The sequence below is a fragment of the Stegostoma tigrinum genome, chromosome 18, assembly GCF_030684315.1.
Source record: "Stegostoma tigrinum isolate sSteTig4 chromosome 18, sSteTig4.hap1, whole genome shotgun sequence".
Classification (NCBI taxonomy): Eukaryota; Metazoa; Chordata; class Chondrichthyes; order Orectolobiformes; family Stegostomatidae; genus Stegostoma; species Stegostoma tigrinum.
Window position 1 is genome coordinate 16,862,109 of NC_081371.1, and position 20,198 is coordinate 16,882,306.

The 20,198-nt window shown below is 40.5% G+C and overlaps 1 protein-coding gene across 2 annotated transcripts in view; it reads right to left on the bottom strand.

Annotated features, from left to right (window-relative positions):
- The window catches only part of sult4a1 (sulfotransferase family 4A, member 1), a 47,824-nt gene that overhangs the window by 16,464 nt on the left and 11,162 nt on the right, over positions 1-20,198 (bottom strand). For both annotated transcript variants that reach the window (XR_009446872.1, XM_048549567.2), the window contains exons 2-6: positions 12,921-13,051; positions 10,544-10,624; positions 9,116-9,242; positions 7,292-7,386; positions 1,961-2,099 (exon numbers count right to left, since the gene is read on the bottom strand). Coding sequence is in view for 1 of the 2 variants with exons in the window: in XM_048549567.2 (XP_048405524.1) it covers positions 1,961-2,099; positions 7,292-7,386; positions 9,116-9,242; positions 10,544-10,624; positions 12,921-13,051 (573 nt within the window). In the remaining variant the exon portion in view is untranslated. The remainder of the gene's footprint in view (positions 1-1,960; positions 2,100-7,291; positions 7,387-9,115; positions 9,243-10,543; positions 10,625-12,920; positions 13,052-20,198) is intronic.

Consider the following 20,198-nt stretch of genomic DNA (forward strand, 5'->3'; position numbering starts at 1 on the left):
GCGAGGGAGAGGGCGAGGGCGCGCGCGAGGGAGAGGGCGAGGGCGCGCGCGAGGGAGAGGGCGAGGGCGCGCGCGAGGGAGAGGGCGAGGGCGCGCGCGAGGGAGAGGGCGAGGGCGCGCGCGAGGGAGAGGGCGAGGGCGCGCGCGAGGGAGAGGGCGAGGGCGCGCGCGAGGGAGAGGGCGAGGGCGCGCGCGAGGGAGAGGGCGAGGGCGCGCGCGAGGGAGAGGGCGAGGGCGCGCGCGAGGGAGAGGGCGAGGGCGCGCGCGAGGGAGAGGGCGAGGGCGCGCGCGAGGGAGAGGGCGAGGGCGCGCGCGAGGGAGAGGGCGAGGGCGCGCGCGAGGGAGAGGGCGAGGGCGCGCGCGAGGGAGAGGGCGAGGGCGCGCGCGAGGGAGAGGGCGAGGGCGCGCGCGAGGGAGAGGGCGAGGGCGCGCGCGAGGGAGAGGGCGAGGGCGCGCGCGAGGGAGAGGGCGAGGGCGCGCGCGAGGGAGAGGGCGAGGGCGCGCGCGAGGGAGAGGGCGAGGGCGCGCGCGAGGGAGAGGGCGAGGGCGCGCGCGAGGGAGAGGGCGAGGGCGCGCGCGAGGGAGAGGGCGAGGGCGCGCGCGAGGGAGAGGGCGAGGGCGCGCGCGAGGGAGAGGGCGAGGGCGCGCGCGAGGGAGAGGGCGAGGGCGCGCGCGAGGGAGAGGGCGAGGGCGCGCGCGAGGGAGAGGGCGAGGGCGCGCGCGAGGGAGAGGGCGAGGGCGCGCGCGAGGGAGAGGGCGCGCGCGAGGGAGAGGGCGCGCGCGAGGGAGAGGGCGCGCGCGAGGGAGAGGGCGAGGGCGCGCGCGAGGGAGAGGGCGAGGGCGCGCGCGAGGGAGAGGGCGAGGGCGCGCGCGAGGGAGAGCGAGGTATCATTTGAAAAGGAGCTCTGTCATCTGGCATTGTTGCCCACGCAAAATCTGGACCTATTGGGGGCAGATAAAAAGAACAAAAATTCACCCTAGCAAAGAAGAAACAATAACTGCAAAGTAGTACCTCTGCAAGGTGCTCGTGAGCTGTATTCAGGGATGGTCTCCCTGGCTATCTTACATTTGGTCTCGGAACTGTCCCGAAAATCTGTTCTTCACACGTCACTTTTGATCCCTCCTAACTGAGTAGGTTGCAATCTGGCATCATGTCTGACAAAGCCACACAATGAAAACATCACACAGGAGCCTAGGTATATAAACTGCACATGTGTGACACCCTTTTTACTAGGCCAATAACAAGTCTGGAAGCTTTCCTTGCCTGCATTTGGAAGCTCATGGTCAAACTGTGTTTTCTTTAAAATGTTTAAGCGCAATATATATCAACAACACCTCTTTCATAATGCCAGAGGCAGATGTCAGAAAAATATTTCAAAAGGGAGTTTCATAATCGAAGGTTGGAATTCCACAAAATGTTAAATAGACAGTTACTGTGTACTTCTCTTGTGACCTGTAGCAACCGCTTAGAGTTTCTTCAACAGGGAAATCCTAAGTATGCTCCATCGACTGGAGAAATATAAAACCATGAAGGAGTGAAGGCTGGAGATTATTCCAGAGAAAATACTTCCATTTATAATACAATTCAGAAGCATATACTTCAGTTTACAGCGTTTTGTGATGTTTCTAATGATAGAGAGTGCATAACCCTATTTTCTACAAATTTATTCTGATTGCATCATATTTCTAAGGTAATAAGACATTCTTTTGAAAGCATCTATATTTGTCTCCTTCTGTGTTTATAAGCTTGGCATTCAGAGATGCAATATGATATACATGTTAATATAACTAGCATTTAGCATGCATACCGTGGAGTAACTTTATTTCAGAAGAGTCCTACTTAATCATACCTTCCCATGTTTATGACAATAATTGTCATAACACGACAATTACTTCACAGTAGCTTCCATTGTTACATCACAATCAAGGAATCCTATCTTCTACTTTTCTCAGCACTCACCTCTTCCGATGGGAAGTGATTCTGCATTACAGTATTGGTCCACAAGCTGATGGCAGTGTTCAATTATAGACTCTATTTGAGTCCTGTCATATGACACTCCTAGGAACCGCACTAAGAGCTCTACGGTACCTGCGAGATTCTTCCAACAAGAGGGAAAAGAAAACACAATCTTAACTGGAGATCATGATGAAAATTGCTGCCAAATTATTCTACACACTGCCGAGAGTTATGTAATATCTCTCCCAGTATCATCCCAATATTTCAATTGACAAGGAGCAGTTGTTGAAAACAAATATTCCAATTTTGTTGTTTGTTGAATGTAATCCCCGGTATCATCCTTGCCATTAATTTGTAGATTTTAAATGGTTCCTGCTGAAATGGGAACCACCGTAAATTGTAGCTAAAAATGCATTTTCAGTGCTAGATTGTGAACTTTTGTTCAGTACCACAAGTTGATGGATATTGAGTGATTTGCATATGGAATACAGATTTATTGTCTCCCTACAAGGGTACACATTATATTAAGTTCTGTATGATTTTCTCCTATCACTCATCCACTCCTCTACATGCCAAATAATTTTTCACATCCAAGAAAACAGAAGTAGCAGGTCTCTAATAATTCCACTCCTGACCAGGTTTGGAAGAAAATGTTCCTTCAGATACATTGGGCCCAAGCAATTCCCTTTCCTAATCCCTTGCCTCCAAACCACCTATCCCTCATTTAGAGGGCCTAGACCCTTCTTCAGAATTTCTGAAGGAGGATCTAGGCCTGAAACGTCAGCCTACCTCCTCCTCCTCTGATGCTGCTTGGCCTGTGTTCATCCAGCTCTGCACCTTGTTATCTCAGACTCTCCAGCATCTGCAGTTTCTGCTATCTAGCCTTCATTTAGACCCTTTTTAAAAACACACCTTTTTGACCAGTCTTCTAATACCTCCATCTTTCACTTTGCATCTACTATTTGCTGCATCAGAAAGAAATGGCTTGAAAGTTTTTTTTTAATTTTTAAATCTGCTCTCTTTCCCTTGTTGCAAGGCATTTTGTCTTTATTCAGCTTGCTGTCTCAGCAGCTGTGATTTGAAATTGAACATGGAAGGTGAAATCAAAACACTGCCATTCCAAATTGCTTCATTACAGTGATCTAGCATGATACATTATTGCTCACAAATTGCCTAATTTCTATTATTCCATGAAAATTTTAATTTTTAATTGAATTGGACTTAAGGAAGCAAACCAGGACTTCATTATCTTAAACTTATTTATCTAATTGGCCTGGATGTTGCTGACAATTTAATGTTCATACCTCTCGAGAAGAGCATAATTTTCCATTGCTGTCTGGTAAGGCGTGATCAGTTGGAACATTTAGAATTTGATGTAATGACCTGGTCTGCAGCATGGAAGGGAACTTGCAGGTGGCTAACATCCCTTGCGCCTGCTTCCCATGACCGTCTAAGTGGTAGAAGTCATAGGTTCAGAAGGTGCTCTCAAAATTGCATTGGCAAGTGTTGCTGTGCATCTGGTCCAAGACAGGTGCTGCAGCCAATGTCCTGGTGACAGACGGAATTAATGACTATGGTGATAAAGGAGGTGTCCATCAAACAGACGGCTTTGTCGTGGATGGTATCAAAGTTCTTGAATGTTGTTGGATGTTGCTCTTATCCTGATGAACCCGAATTGGGTAATGGAGGTGATGGAAAGTCTTTGAGGAATCAGAAGATGAACCAATCGCCCATGGAATGTTCAAGTTCTTACCCACTTTTATTTCCTCTGCAAAACCTTATGCTAGGAGTGCCTATTTATTTGGGCCACCAAGGTACGGTCTTTTTTCATGGACAGGAGAGATTAAAAAAATGTCAGCTCACTTTGCTATTCCATACTTCCCGTTAGGAAAATAGTTTACTTAGACAGAACAGATTACACGGGATAATTTGGAATCTTGATTGCATTTCCAGATACAGTTCACAACTTCACTCTGTTGCATTAGAAAGTGACACCAATCCATAGTTAAATGCATATTCTGCTCGTCGATTTTGTTTTTGAAGCAAACATTTCACGATCAGCTAATAGTTAGGATGTAGCATTTGCTTAAGCTAGAAGTGATATTGTTAAGTTTACGAGTTGGCTTGCTGAATGAAACAGGTTCACTTCACAACATGTTTTGAAGATTTATCACGGAGGAGTGGGAAAAAGGTGTAAAAATATGTTTTGAAAAATTTATTATTATTAATCATCAGGTGAAAATGCTGTGGACCTATGCACTGTAATCTAGGCAGTGTAATATTATAGTACAAACCTCTGCCAGAAGTGGCAGAGAGTATACACATTAATGATACACTTGGTTATTGACACATCCCCATTAGAATGGTTTCATTTTGAACCAGGTCTGCAGCTAATTCAATCCCCTAAAATCGACTCTTCAAATGTAATTGCTTCACGATGGATAATTTTAGCAATTCTTTAGAACATAATTAATATACACAGAGTCTGTGTTGCTGGTATGAAAGAAAAAGATCTTCTTCATAAAAAAAGGCACAAAACCTCAAATTGGCTTCAAAAGATCATTAAAATTAGTCAGATTCTTTGGAGAAATCTTTGGTGAAGTGATGCTGATCAGGTTAAAATCCATCACATTAACATTCAGTTGAATAAACAGTTGGATGTTTCTTACAGTCAACATTCCTCCCAAACAAAAAAAGGTTTGGAGACATGATTTCGAAGAATAGAATAAACTAAAACGGGTAGAAACATGGACCTATTTGAGAAAAGGTTTTAAACTGGAAAATAAAAGAGACAGGAAAAGGAACACAGAAATTTGTTCAAAGAAAGTAAAGTCAATTTAAAGTCAACATATAAAAGAAATTGAGGATTTTCTCTGCAACAATTTGATCAGATAACTTTAACTAGAAGTCACAGTTTTCAGAACACATTAGTCCTGAAACATAAAACTGAAAAAATATTATTTCTAATATCAGAAACACAATTTCCACATCTTAGGGATGTTCGCTCCAATAACAATTTTGTTTCATCACAGAAAGACCTGTAATCATTCAGCATCTTTCACAAAAGGAGCAGGAAAAGGCCACTTAACCTCTCACACCTGCTCCACCCTTCCCGATCACAGCTCAATCATCTATCGTAATGCCATTTTCCTATGCTAGTCCCACATCGCTTTATGTCATCCGTATCCAGATGTCTATTGATCTCAATCCTGAATCTCTGAAATGATCAAGCTTCCACAGACATCTTGGCCAGATCATTCCAAAAATTCACTGCCTGGTGTGTGAAGAAATTCTTCTTCATCTCAGTCCTAAAGTGGCTTGCCCTTCTGCTGAAACTCTGTCTCTTGGTTCCAGAAACCCTCCGTTCAGGGAAAATGTCATTTCTGCATCCATTCTGCCTATCTCTATAAGAATTTAAGTTTCAATGATATCATCTCTCATTCTAAGTTTTATAGAATACAAATCCAATCTCCAGAATTGCTAATTCTAGAACAATCCGTCATTCCAGCAACATCTGCTGCACCTCCATAGGAAACGAGAAGTGCATTCAATACCCTGGTGCCATCTTACCAAAGTTCTTCACAGTTGTGGCAAGATACTCTTGCACTCAAATCTTCTTACAATATAAGGCCCTGTCCCACTTCCCTCCCTAATTGTTTGCTATACTCGCAGGTTAGCTTTCAATGACACATAAAACAAAGACATTCAGGTCTTTTTGTAAATCAACACTTTCCAAGGTCTCATCATTTAAGAAACGATCAGCACTTCCAAAGCGGATAAGCTTGCATTCAGCAATATTTGCCATGTCACTCAGCCTGTCTAAATCGCCTATGCGGTGTCATCCTCATAACACAGATTCCTATCCAGTTGTGTGTCACACACCTACTTCGAAATGTTACATTTTGCCCATACATCAAAAGCATTGAAATAGATTGTGACAACCGGAGCCTAAGCACTTATCTTGCAGAATCCCACTGGTCACAACCTGCAATCCTACTCTCTGCTTTGTTTGTTGACCAATCCTTAATCCATTCCAGCATATTACCCCCGACTCGACGTGTTTAATGTTGTTTAGTGATCTCCTGTGCGGGCCTTAATAAATAAAAATTCTGAAAATCTAAGTGCACCACATTCACTGGTTCTCCCTTATCGCTTCAACTGATAACATTCTAAAGAAAACTAATAGGTCTGTCAAACATCATTTTCTCTTCATAAATCCATGTTGACTGCCCAATCAGATTATTATTTTCTAAATATCCAAATTATTACACATGTTGTAACAGATGCCAGCAATCATCCTGATTACTGATGTCAGGTTTCAGATCTGATCCAGGTGTTAGCTCCCATTCTCTTAAATAGTGGGGTCACACTTGCAACCTTCCAATTTGAAAACAGTGTTACAGAATCTATAGAATTCTGAAAGATGGTTATTGCCAATTCTTTCGTATCTCTTCACCGAGATTACATGACAGTGGCCTGCAACATGTATAAAAGTCATGGCATTCAACTCTGTCATTTATGCTACTGCATAGCCAATACTAAGCAGAAACAACAGTTAACCAAGCAAATGATAAGCAAGAATTTATTGTACTGCAATCCATAAGATTATATTTGTTTTAAACATGTCGGAGGCCAGGGTGGCATAATCTTGGTTGAGAGGGAAGAGTCTCCAGGTAAAGTTGCTGCTGCTTTCTGAGTGGCTTTTCACTATATTTTGTAATGAAATACACACGACAATAGACAGACAGATAGAGGGAGACAAGTTAACAATTAGATAGATAAATAAATAAATAAATAAATAAATAAGCAAGCTTGCTGGGAAAAAAAGTAACACACAGCATACGACATAGTGACCAAACTAAAATATAACAGGAGTAGACCATTCAACCTATTGAGTTTGCATTACTATTCAATAAGATTATGGCTGATCCTCAACTCTATTTTCTTGCCTTTTTCCATAAACCTCAAGTTTCTTACTGATTAAAGACATATACAAATCAGCCTGAAATATATTTAACAGCCCAGCCTCCATAGCCCTCTTATGGTAAAGAATTTCACATTAGCTCTATGTTGTACTACTAACTCGTACTAGTTGATGACTATGACTAAACCCAAGTTTCTTTGAATATCAACATTTACAACTTTTACGCCCTTTAAAAAAAAATTCACCTTTTCTATGCTTACTACCAAAGTCATTTCAATAGATTCTCATGTTAAAGATGGACATGATTTTAAAAGGCTACATACTGCCTCTTTAAATTTTCAAAATCATTTTGCTCATCTGGTTCAATCATCTTCTATCCCTGACAAAGGAGTGATCCACACAAGACTTACCTTAAGTAAATCTTCATATAATAGGAAGAGGACATTGGAATCCATACGATGTTCCCAGAATTCTTGAACATGTTCAAACCATGAACCATAACCCACTGTAAGGGTGATAGACATGTTAACAACTTAGAAACTCCTACATTAGCATATTAAATATTTGGTAATCTCCTAGGTTAGACACCAAAGATTCAGAAAAGTAAAAACACAGTATTGTAGTTTATTTCAAAACCATTACAAAGTAAGACATGTTCTTATTGATCCAACTTTGATTTCACTCTGTAGCACTGAACATTCAGCACTGCAGACTGCAGAAAGACAAGTGGGAGATCTCAGCAATAACTCTAGATGCAAAGAGTAAGTCATCATTGTTCTAAAATGAATAGAGAAGTCAGCAATACATTTCAAATCTGTGCAGCCTTTTCTCTTTGAATATTATTGGAGTTAACAAATTATAATTTAAATCATCTAGCAGTTGGCCATGAATCCAGTCTTAAAATTATGCAATGCTTCATTATCTTAAAAATGCAGTGTCTGCACATCAAAATATTCTGCTTGTTTTCTTTCATAGAGCTATTTATCCACATGTAGTGTGTTCAATAATGTAATTGTGAGTGAAGTTAGTAATTTTTACTGCATTTTCATATATGCTTTTTCTAAGATTACAATTTCCAGGTTACTCCATAAACGTAAGAACTGATTGTGTAATACTGCAGCAAATTCCACGCAGACATCTTGCAAAATTGTCTAAAAATGCCCAATCGGTAAATTTACAAAGCGATCAATATCACAACCTGATTTCTAAGGTTTTTTTTCAAGGAAGTGTTCTCGGTGTGCGTATGGACCTCATTGAACCCTCATTTCAGGCAATTTTATTTAACTAGATGCCACAATTAAAATTACAGCCTTCTTGGACTCAGTTCTGTGGGTCTGCTTGCTATTTAAAATGGGTACTTCTGGGATTTCAACTCGTGCGCTGAGCACTGTGATTCTTGAAGCCGAGGCTGACAAATTTCCACACTGCAGTCTAAACAATCAGTCTCTCCACTGTTGTTAAAGCATTGATTTGTGTTGGGTGTCATTATCCTTTTTGTAAGACTCTTTTTAGACTGCCAGCTAACCACAGCACGATTGCTACCAGTTGAAAACTTGAGCTGTAGCTATTACCCTGGGCACTTCAGTCAGCCTGCCAATATCTCAGGTGCAGCAAACATCCACTGTTCCTCCAAAAAGCACAAGGAGAGTGATTGCTGTGGGAAATTTCCTTCCTCCACCCAATTCAATGATGCATCATTTTGTAAATATGGCTGGATGATAATCATTGCCATAATATTTCTTAACCAACTAAGATATTACAGTGAAATAAAAACATATCTAACCATTCTGATAACAGCATTTGACTTCAGCACAAGATTTTTCAATTCCCCTTCTTCATGCAAGTAAACAGTATTGTATGTCCAAAATTAGTGGGCAAGTAACACAAAAAGTAATATGGAAGTAACACTAGAAATAAAAAAAAGTCTTAAGAAAATTTGTTAGTATTATAGATCCTACTTTTATAGAAGCCAGACCAGAAGCAAATTGATGAAGAATCAAAGTTTGAGGCAGTGTGATGACTTTTCAGAGCTTGGTCTGTTTATTTCCTTCACAAAGGTTGATTGTAAATGAAAAGAAAATCTAAGCTAGCATTTCTACGAATTGCATGTTTACATTTTTGATCGAATCTCGGTTGATTAACACATTAGGCAGTTACCCAATGCATGCCCCGTTTGAAAATCTTCCATTCGTGCATAGGCTGAAGCAATTTAATGATATCATTCTGATACTTACACTTATCATTCATAAACCGCCGACAGAATTCCAGGAAGGTTCCTCTGTAGCTCATTGTTCGTAAAGAACGATGAAACTGGTAGTAAGACACCACCAAGTCTTTAGGATTTCTGGCCATGCATATAACCTGCAGAGAAAAATTTGTGCAAAAGCCGTGCATACACTTCTGGAGGAAACTAAAAAAAAGTAATTTGTAACATGCCACACCAGTAATATCCCAGGTTTATACCATAAACAGATAGAAAGTTTACTTTATTCAAAACGAAATCACATGGAAAATGAAATTTAGGTCCCAAGATTTTTGGGTTCACATGAACAGAAGACAAAGGGACGCTACCATTGTGCCAAACGAGCCCTCCATTCCTGATTGAATTCACTCGCCCCTTCCCCTCAGTTACCACAAGTGTGCACCAACAGGAGAGTTGGCCTCAAGGGAAAAAAAAAAGGAACAATTTTAAATCCATCTCAGTGAATACCAAAAGGGGGTTTTCTAAATTCTAAAGCAGAACTGTGTAATCTTTTCATAGGAGGGCCCACTTTTCAATTCACGGGAGAGGTGATGGCCTGGGTGTTAACCGTCCAGTGATAAATAACCTGGAGACCCACATAACGTTCTGGGGACCCAGGAGCAAATCCTGACATGGCAGATGGTGGAATTTGAATTTTAATAATTCTGTAAGTCTAATGTTGACCATCATTCCATCATCGATTATCGGAAATACCCATCTGGTTCACTAATGTCCTTTAAGGATGGAAACTGCCATCTTTGCCTGTTCTGGCCTACATGTGACTCCAGATTCACAGCAATGTGGTTGATTCTTAACTAACCTCTGGGCAATTAGAAATGGGCAATATATGCTGATCTCCACTTCTCTTTCTCTCTTACCATCTCTCACACGTGCATACACATTCTCTGACACCGTCTCTCTCTCTCTCGCGCTCTCTCTTCCCCCTCCCCACCAAGCACTCTTCCTCTCACTCACCAGCTCCCAGACAGCACATCCACTCACTTATACTCTCAAAGAGACTTAAATGCAGTCCCACATGGTGTTAGTACCTGTTGAAGAGCTTCCTTCTTCTGACGGCCCTTTTCCAGCCTCGTCACTAACCTCTCTCACTGCTTTGGGTCAGGTGCCTACTCACCCAACCAGCAAACATGCTGCAGCAGTCCACTAGGAGCAAGGTGTCAGATCTACATAACCACCATTCCTACCCCATACCCAAATATGAGCACCCCCACACTAATCCACTGCTATATGTAAAGGAGAAAATGTAGGAAAAGTTTAAGAGAAGAATGATCAATTGATACATATAACCAAATTGAATTCAGTTCCAACATTTATAGTTCAAACAAAACTATTCATACTGATCAATTTCTGAAGAGTTTCAGCAAGTTGTTATTGAAAATACTTGATGCAGATATTTTACCTTTGACTGTCCATTGTGCAGGTCTACAGGCAGGAAACGATATGGCAGGTGACTTTTAATGAGACGAGGGGACGTCAGTTCCTAAAGAAAAAGGAGACGTCAACCTGCAGCAATTTACCTTTCTAAAATGAAAAGGTTTGTTAAGCTTTTCTCTCCATTGGGTTCGGTCCTTTCATCCACAGGATATCTAACGGACGGCATGAACTAGGAACAAGTGTCCAAACATTGGGATGTTTACACAGTTGACAGGAATAAAGGAATAGAAGTAGGCCATTCAATCAAGCCTGCCCCAATAATCAACCAGATCATTGCTGATCATCTGCCTCAATGCTACATTCTTGGACTACCACCACATCCCTTGAAGTCATTAGTCTCCAGAAACCAAACAATTGCTGTTTTGAACATGCTCAATATTTGATCTTCCACAGCCCTCTGGGCTAAAGGATTTCAAAAATTCCTCCTCATCTTAATCTTATATGGCCTATGCCTTACCCTGAAATTATATCCCCTGGTTGCAGATTCACTAGCCAGGGAAAATATTCAGCTTACAAGTACCTTTCAAGAACAGGCCCTGTAAGAATTTTGCAAGTTTCAATAAAATCAGGCCCGGTTTCCTCAAATCCTCCTCAAGAAAAATTCCACCAGCCTTTGTGAACCCTCTTTACATTCCGCCGATAGCAAAGATTTTATAAGGGGACCAAAACTGTATGAAATACTGAGTGAGGTCCCAACAAGGCTCTGTACAACTGCAGCAATATCTCTTTATCCCAGTATTCAAAACCCCTTGTGATTAAGGCCAGTATATCAATTACCTTCCTTATCGATTGTGGCTGCCAACTACATTTTAATGATTCATCAACAGGCAACCCCAGGTCCATTTGGACACTAATACTTCCCAACCTCTCACCACTTAAGAAATATTCTGTCTTTCTGCTTTTTCTACCAAAATAGGCAACTTCACACTTATTCACATTATATTCCACTTGTCGTGTTCTTGTCCATTCGCTGAGTGTGTCCAAATGTGTGTGAAGCCTCATTGCAACTTACTCACAACTTATGTTCCCACCTAGCCTTGTGTCACCAGCAAATGTGAGACATTACAGTTGGTCCTCACATCCAAATCTTTTGTTTAAATTGTAAACAGTTCTCAACCTAGCACAGATCTTTGTGCTACCCTACTAGAAACAGCAAATCATCTTGAGAATAATTTATTTATGCTTTGGTTTTTGGTCTGTGATCAATTCTCAATCAATACTAGTATATTATCTACTATTTACACATACACACACAAATTTTATTTCCTAACTACTTGTATAGGACTTTATGAAAAGACTTCTGATAATCTAAATATACCACATCCACTGGGTATCCTTTGTCTACGCTACGAGTAAAATCCCCAAAAAATTCCAACAGATTCATCGATCATGATTTTCTTTTCATAAACCCCTGCTGACTTAACTTAATTTTACCATTAATTCTATGCATCTAATTACCACATCCTTTACAACAGATAATATTTTCCCTATTACTGATGGCAAGCTAATGAGCGTATTTGTTCTGCACTTTCCCTTCCTGCTTAAATAGTAGAATTATACTTGCTACTATTAAATCTGCAGAAACCCTTCCAAAATTAATAGAATTCTGAAAAATAGCCATTAATGTCTCCACTATCTTTTAGCCACCCCCTTCAATATTTTCAGATGTAGTATCTCTGGTCCAGGGGAATTATCAATGTTTAATCCAGATATCCCACCCCCAAATCATATCTCTAATAATTTTTTCAGTTCCTCAGTTTCATGAGTCTATTCATTGCCTTGTCTTCCAGGCTAATTTTCAATACTTTCCTCCAAGAGGAAAGACACAAAGGTAATTGCTTATTTTCTCCATCCATTTCCCTATTCTGCATTATAAATTCTCCAGTCTGCACCGGTAATAGGTCCACAATTATCCTGGCCAGTCTTTACTTTTTCACATACCTAAATAAATGTTTACCGTCTTCCTTTTTGTTTCTCGCTAGCTTGCATTCATATTCTCTTTTACTTTGCTTTATCCTCATCTTGGTCATCTTTTGCTGAGTTCTAAATAACACCCACCCAGCTTCTAAAAAGGTAAAAAGTATTAGGCAAAGACAGAAGCAAGCCACAGCACCATAAGGAGAAGACAAAAGGCTGACGTGGAATGGACAAAGTGGGACAGAGAAAGGAGAGGAAAAAATTCAAAAGAGAGTGGGGTGCAGCAAGAAAGTAAAGGATTCCTGCAGGGCATTAGGAGTTAGAGAATGAAAAGATTTGAAATTGCTGTATATGTGACTCAATCTGGAACATGCCACAAACAGAGATGGGATAAAATGAAACACATTCAATTCAAATACCCTTACCTTAATGATATCAAGGCCAGGCTGAGGGTACTCCAGCACGGGCACTTGCTCATCAATATTCATTATTCCAATCTCATCTGGGTCAGCATCCTGGCTCACCAAATACACCAGCTCCTGAAGCAGACTTGTTCCTGTCAACAAACCATGACAAGTAAACAACTAATTTTGAGTTCAATTTAATCATGTAATTCTAAGTATTCGGTGCGCACCTTCCTAGTGGATCTTTTAATGTTGGAGGGGATCTGATTGAAGTCTTCAAGATATTAACAGGAAATGACAGCACAGTGGCTCAGTGGTTAGCACTGCCATTGCACAGCGCCAAGGACCTTGTGTGATTCCAGCCTTGGAGACTGCTGTGTTCTCCCCATGTCCGAGTGGGTTTCCTCGAGGTGCTCCGGTTTCCTCCCACAGTCCAAAGAGATATAAGTTAGGTGGGTTAACCATAGGAAATGCTGGATTACAGGGAAAGGATGAGGGGGCCGAGTCTATGCGGGAAACTCTTCAGCGCAGACTCAATTGGCCCAATGGCCTCTCTGCACTGTAGGGATTCTATAACACAGACAGGGTCGATAACCTATTTACACTGTTTGGGGATTCTAGAACGAAGGAACACAGTACAAAAATTAGGGCCACATTCAAGAGAGATGTTAGGTAGCATTTCCATACACAAAGGGGTAGTAAATATTTGGAACTCTTCCACAAACAGCAACTGATGCTGCATCAGATATTAATTTTAAACCTGAGATTGCTTAACAAAAGTTTATCAACGTATGAAGGGCTATGTGCCAAAGGCAGATATGTGAAGTTCAGCCACAATCTTGTTGAACGGTGGAACAGGCTCAAGGGGCTGAATGGCCTACTCCTATTGTTCCTAGGCTGTCATCAATGCTGCACTTTAGCCTGTCACCAGCAATTGTGACTCGATGATTAACTGATAATTTGCACGCTGATCCTCCCCCATGCCCTTCTATTTTAGATGGCAACACTGTTACCTGGATTTTCACAAAGTCAGAAGTGACAGGACAGCCATTTTTAAAAAATGTGGGCAGTTCCTGATTCCAGGATTCCCGATACCATTCAAGGTTTTTAATGTTATTTGGAACCTTCAAGATGTCAAGTTGCAACCCTGCGTTCGCAGCTAGCCAGCTTCATTGTGGCTATCAGCATGTCCTACCCTTCTGTAACTTTCACACAGTCATCCTTTTGAAAGTGAAGTCAAGTTCACAGGATCTATGCTACCAAATTACTGCCAGTCTTTCACCACCATCCCTCATTCAGCTCTCCTCCACCTCCCACACTCCTGGATACTGGTTGTTGAACAGCACTCGCTTTCCAATCCCAATCTCAGTCAAAACATTACTGGCCTCATAACTAAGGAAAAAGAACAAACACAGCCCCTTGGGTGAAAGGTTTGGGCGTGCCTGATGTAACAATAACTTAGATGAAGAAACAGAGTAGAAACTAACCACGTTTTCACTTTATATAAAGTTAGATTGGAAAGCGATTCATGAGGAAGATGAAAATTCTGCTCTGAAAGGATACGGACAGGTTAATTAACAGAGTAAAACAAGACAGAAACATACAGTCATCTTTAGATTGGTTAAATAATCTACCCTTCTATTTTAAGCGTGAGAGATCAAGAAACTTTGATAAACAGAGGAACCTGGATATCCTTATGTACAAATCAATGAATGTGAAAGCATTTTACATGTTAAATGGATTGGATAATAAAAATAAGGAGGTCTTACTCTTTAGTTGGTTTTCTCACCAAGGAAGGATGTATTTGTTTTGGAGAGAGTGCAATGAAAATTTACTAGCATGATTCTGAAGATGGGTGTATTGTGGAGAAATTGAGGAAATTAGGCCTTTACTCCCAAGAGTTTAAAAGAATGAATGAGAGATCATCTTACTAAAATATGAAATTCTTGGAAGACTTAAAGACTTGAGGTAGGTCCCACGAGGCTGAAGTCAGAAAACAAAGCATCAGATGTTTAGAATCAAGATGAAGGTTGTAAATGTCCTCTTACCTCAAAGTGCTGTCTTTATTCAAGAAAAATATCAGTGGAATACAGGATGCCTAAGCATCAAACGACAGAGGGAAAGTGTGGAAAGACAGGTTTTTTTGAGCGTTCAGCCAAGATCTTAATGAACAGCAGAGCAAGACTGAGCAGCAGAAATGACCCGAGCTTATTCCTATGGTTTACGGTGGCTGGTAGAGAATCAGTCTAATGTAGTTATAAAATAAATGCTATCTTTGGTTCAGTATTAGCCTTGGAGTTGGGGGTTGAAATTCCAAAGCTTTTATCTGGTGGCTTACTCATTTTAGCAACAGGAAATTTGGCAAAGTCAAATTATTATAATTGAGTTGAATCATCATGAGTACTATCAAAGATTCATTTGGGAATATAAACCCACATGTTCTGACATGGAAAAAGAGCAGTCGGCAATCATTACAGCACTGGCCTCCTGGGTTCTCTAGGTGTTTATTATCTCTTACATACAAGGCACCAGTTTCTTGACCTCTGTCATCTGTAAAATGGATAATTTCTTGAAATATTTAATATCAAAACATGTCCTTTTAATTGTCCTTTGATTTAATTGTTACTAAAAGAAAAAAGTCCTTCATCTTGTTTTGTACACAAGCATTAGTCAGGAATACTTTGGGTATTTATTATTATTATTGAAACAGATGGTTGCCATCATTTCAGGATTTGCAGCAGTGAATGAACTCATAATTTACACGATCCTATAGGAGTTAACTTGGGTAGCTCCTCAAAACAGATACAGGGATTGTTCTGCGTGATAAACCTCAGGTGTTCTACCTGCATTACATTGGCTATTCAATGTCATAGTGCCTTCAGCTACTGCTCGTCAAGTTGTTTGTCAAACATTCAAACACTTCGGCTCACCCTCACACACGCTTGACACTCGTGCAAAATTCACAGTAACAGCTCATGAATAATTTGCCAGTTATACAACTATGACAGCCATATTGTGCAGTCTGCATGACAATTAATAACATATTTCCCTTTATTCTTGCCAGACAGGATGATCAACAACCGGAAGCAAATACAAATAACTGGAAATGATCAGGCATCTCTCAGTCCTAAACCCACGAAAGACAGGGTGCTGACCATAGATGTCTATCGCCAAGGCCAAGGTCAAGGTCAAGGTCATGATAAGGGCCACACCTCAAACCAAAGACAATAGTATCAGTGATAATGGGAACTGCAGATGCTGGAGAATCCAAGACAAAGTGTGTAGCTGGATGAACACAGCAGGCTAAGCAGTATCTCAGGAGCACAAAAGCTGACGTTTCGGGGATAAAGGGTCTAGGCCCGAAACTCAGCTTTTGTGCTCCAAAGACAATAATATCGTCATACCAAATCCTCCTTCCTGCTCATTCCACTCACTGTGACTTTCAAGGCGCAAATGGTTTGGGGTGCATTTAGCATGACTGCCGCCACTAAGTGGATCAAAGAGCACGCGCAGGACTACAGTCTAAAGGATAAGAGGATGCCTATTTAGGACTGAGATTGGGAGAAATTTTTTCTAAAAAAAATTGAGTGTCTTTGGAATTCTCTGTCCAACAACAGCCCTTTGTTAAGCATACTTTAAGGTTGAGATAGATTTTGGTTTTGGTCTTGCGAGGAAACAAGGCAGGAAGGGAACAAGCTGTTGAAGCTGAAGATCAGCCTTGATCATACTGAATACAAAGCAGGGCTGACGGGCTGTACGGTCTACTCCCAATGCTAATTGTTATGTCGTTATGGCGTGAAGCCAGAAAAAAGAACTCCTTCAGCACCTGACGCACCACTCTGTGTTGACCTTTGGATAATTGGTCAAGGATCATTCCTGCTGTTCAACCGGTTTAACTGTGCAAGATTTTTTTTTAAATGGGCAGTAGCTAGAGGGGGTAAGCTCCAAAATACCATGACAAGAAACAAATCAGTTCCAAAACGATGGTGAGGACACAAGAGGTTAGTTGATATCTCGCAGAGGGAGAGAAGATGCATGAGGTGACACATGATCTTTCAAATTTTTCCTGTACATTTCTCACTGCTAAGTTTCAGAGGAGAGCTGGCAGGTGCCAGCAATAGTTAGCAACAGTGGGTATGTAACGAAAAGGGATGGGATGTCTGAAGTGAGCTGGGAGGAAAAAAAAAAATTTTGCCAAGAGTCTGAAGCTGATAATAGAAATATATATGGTAGAATTTGAAAATTATAGACTCTTATTAAAAATGTTTTATCTCAAATAATGTTTTTCCTACCAAAGGCATTATATTGGCAGTGCAACACAATACCAAAGCGCTAATATACTTCACTGCTGCTAATTTTGCTGACTTTTTGCTCCTTTCTTGGAAGGAAGAGGCTTAGTATGGCTCTATGGTTAGAAGCAAGGTGGAAAGACAATATTAGCCACTGATGGAGGGTATTAATGACAAAGAATTGGAAACACAGCAGTTGCCCATTATTTTGGCTGGGTTTCATGTGGAATAGTATTAAATAGTATTCTGATCTGTGTTGCAACAATAATCCCTTCTTGCATAGGATACATATAGAAGATTGAATTAAGTGAATACTGATGTCCCCCAATGCTAGCAAGGAGACTTCCAGTTTAAAAATAACAAGTATGATGGTGAATCATATTAACACATTCCCTTGTTCCAATGAATTACCAGAAATATTTCTGTCATGTCCTTGAACTGGAATGCACATTCACCTTGTATTTTATGGCATGGTTTTATGAATACATGGAGAATTAAACATGGTTTGTTATCAAAAACGTCAAGTTTGAAAACACTGTTACCGACATAATAATTACAAAATCCCTACTTTTGTCTAGAAATGTCGATTTTTCCCATCTCATTTCCATGATTTCCTTCAGTGTTACGTTCCTGCTTGCACTCTCCACTCTTTGGTCCTCTGATACTGATTCAATACTTGTTCACAGCCCATAAACGCCACATCTCAGGCACGATATGCCTGTCCACTGCAATTCCTGTCTCAATGCCTTGTCTGCTGTCGTCCTTCTGAAAAAATTTCTTTCTACTTAATCTCTTGGCCTCACTCAACAATTCCTTCTAACTGTTCTATTTTCTTCCTTCATACAGTACTATGCTCAGAGATGTTTCCAACATGAAAACGTTACATCAAACTACGATGTTGTCACTTGGACCAGGGCTTAACAAATATGGAAATCATGTTCTGCAAATTATAATAGGAGAGCACCAGGTTCTTTACAGTTTTTGACTTATTCTACGTAGGCCTATTCAATAATGAAAACGTTCTTTGATAACAAGGGGATTGAGAGATTTAAGGAGTGTGATGTACATATATCTAATCTTAATACTTTACTTTTATTTATTTTCTAGATTTAATTTTGAACAAATGGTGTGTGAATTTTGAACTGTGTGTATGACTGAGTTTAATGCTGAATGTGTCATCATTTTTCTCAGAAAAAAAATGTAAGAGAGGGAGTCCCTGTTTGCATTGAGAATCTTACGTGTGGGCAGAGTAAACATTGGGAAGCAACAGTTTGCTTCTTGTTTAAAGGGATCAGGGCTTTTTCTGCTTGGGAAAAGACCCACAGCTTGGAAAGTTTCCCCCAACCCCACAACCCAGTTCACAGAAGTTGAAGTTAGATATACGTAATAGGTTTTCCTGAAGAAAGGAGTTTGTTTAGATCTGTTACAAAATAAGGTTTACTACAGTGTAAGGATTTCAGTTTTGAAAAAGTTCCAGACCAGATGCTCTTGCTTAGAATCCTGAATTGGTCATATGAAGTCAGGAAAGTCTAAGCTCATTTATGTGACTCACCAATGAGGGGCTACCAAATGCTCAAGACGGGGAATTACAAAAAAGTAAATTTAAAGCTACAGATATATTAGAGATGTGAATTCCTTTATGTTTGATGTACAGTAACATGCTGGCGATAGGACAGATGGGATTATATTTTTACTGTGACTTTTGAAATCTTTCAAACTGCATCATACGTAAATTGCTTAGTTCATTTATTTTATTGTTAAAATCAAATCTGGGACTGTTTTGCTCAGTTAATTTGTACAGTTGCTTGGTGAAGGAGTGTGATGGGTTCAATTTCTATCACTGGCTGAGATTACCATAAAGGACTGTCATTCTCAATCTCTCCCCTCATCTGAGGTATGGCAGTCCTCAGGGTTAAATCACCATCAATGAGAGACCAGCCTTATGGTCTGGTAAGGCTATGGAAACACGATATGGGCTACTCAGAAAAACTAACCGTAAAATTATAGAATTTTACATTTTAATTTAAAACGGTGATATATATCAATTTGACAACTCTCAGTCAAAACAGAAGGAATGAGTAATTTCAATTAATTTCTGGAAACATCAACAATTCAGTCAAAGTCCACGCTCCCAATTATTCCTTTGCGACCTCCACTGTAAAGGATGCAGAGGACACCTGCACAGCGACAACACCCATTGTAAGCACAGCAAGATTTTCTACACGCACGAGCTGTCCTGGTTCAGGTGAAGAAATTACTGAAGAGCCTGCAATGTCTGTAGAACATCATAAGTTGTTACTCAGCCTAAGGTGTTGCACTGAAAAGATAATATTTGGGGAGGCGGGGTGGAGAAGGGGAATTTGACTTCTGCATTATTGAAACATAGTTTTTTTTGTTATATCACATTTGTATAATCATTAGTCACACAGTGAAAAGATTATGTGCTAAGCTGATAAAGTAAAAATTCTGAAGTGCTCATCCCTAATTATTATGCCATGTATAAATCTTAAGGTCAAAATGCAACCTCAATGTTCACACCCTGTACTTTAAAATCGACAGGAGCTACTGCCCTTAACATGCCTGGCAGACAGTTTTTATGGCATTGCCTTGAGGGGATACTTTCAGCTTAACACGCATCCCTAATACGGAGTTTAAGCACAAGATTGAATTTTAAACAAATAACGATCAAGGATATAAATAACTGAAGTCAAAGATCAGAAAGAAAATGCAGTACTGCAGTGGGTCCATTAGCTGAAGCATTACATCACTCTTTAGAACCAGCCAATTCTGCATATGGGGGTGAGTGGGAGAGGGGAAATCTGTTTAGAAAATAAATTTAATTCCCAAACAATAGGCAAAGCACAAGTCGGCTTTCTTTGTTTATTTGAATGAGATTAAATATTTCACATTGAGGTTCATATTATTTCTTTCGGAATCCTTCATGCATTTGAAGGAAAATCTAATTATTCCTGGGACATTTTCACACCTGCCCTCCTGTAGAAAAAAGGAT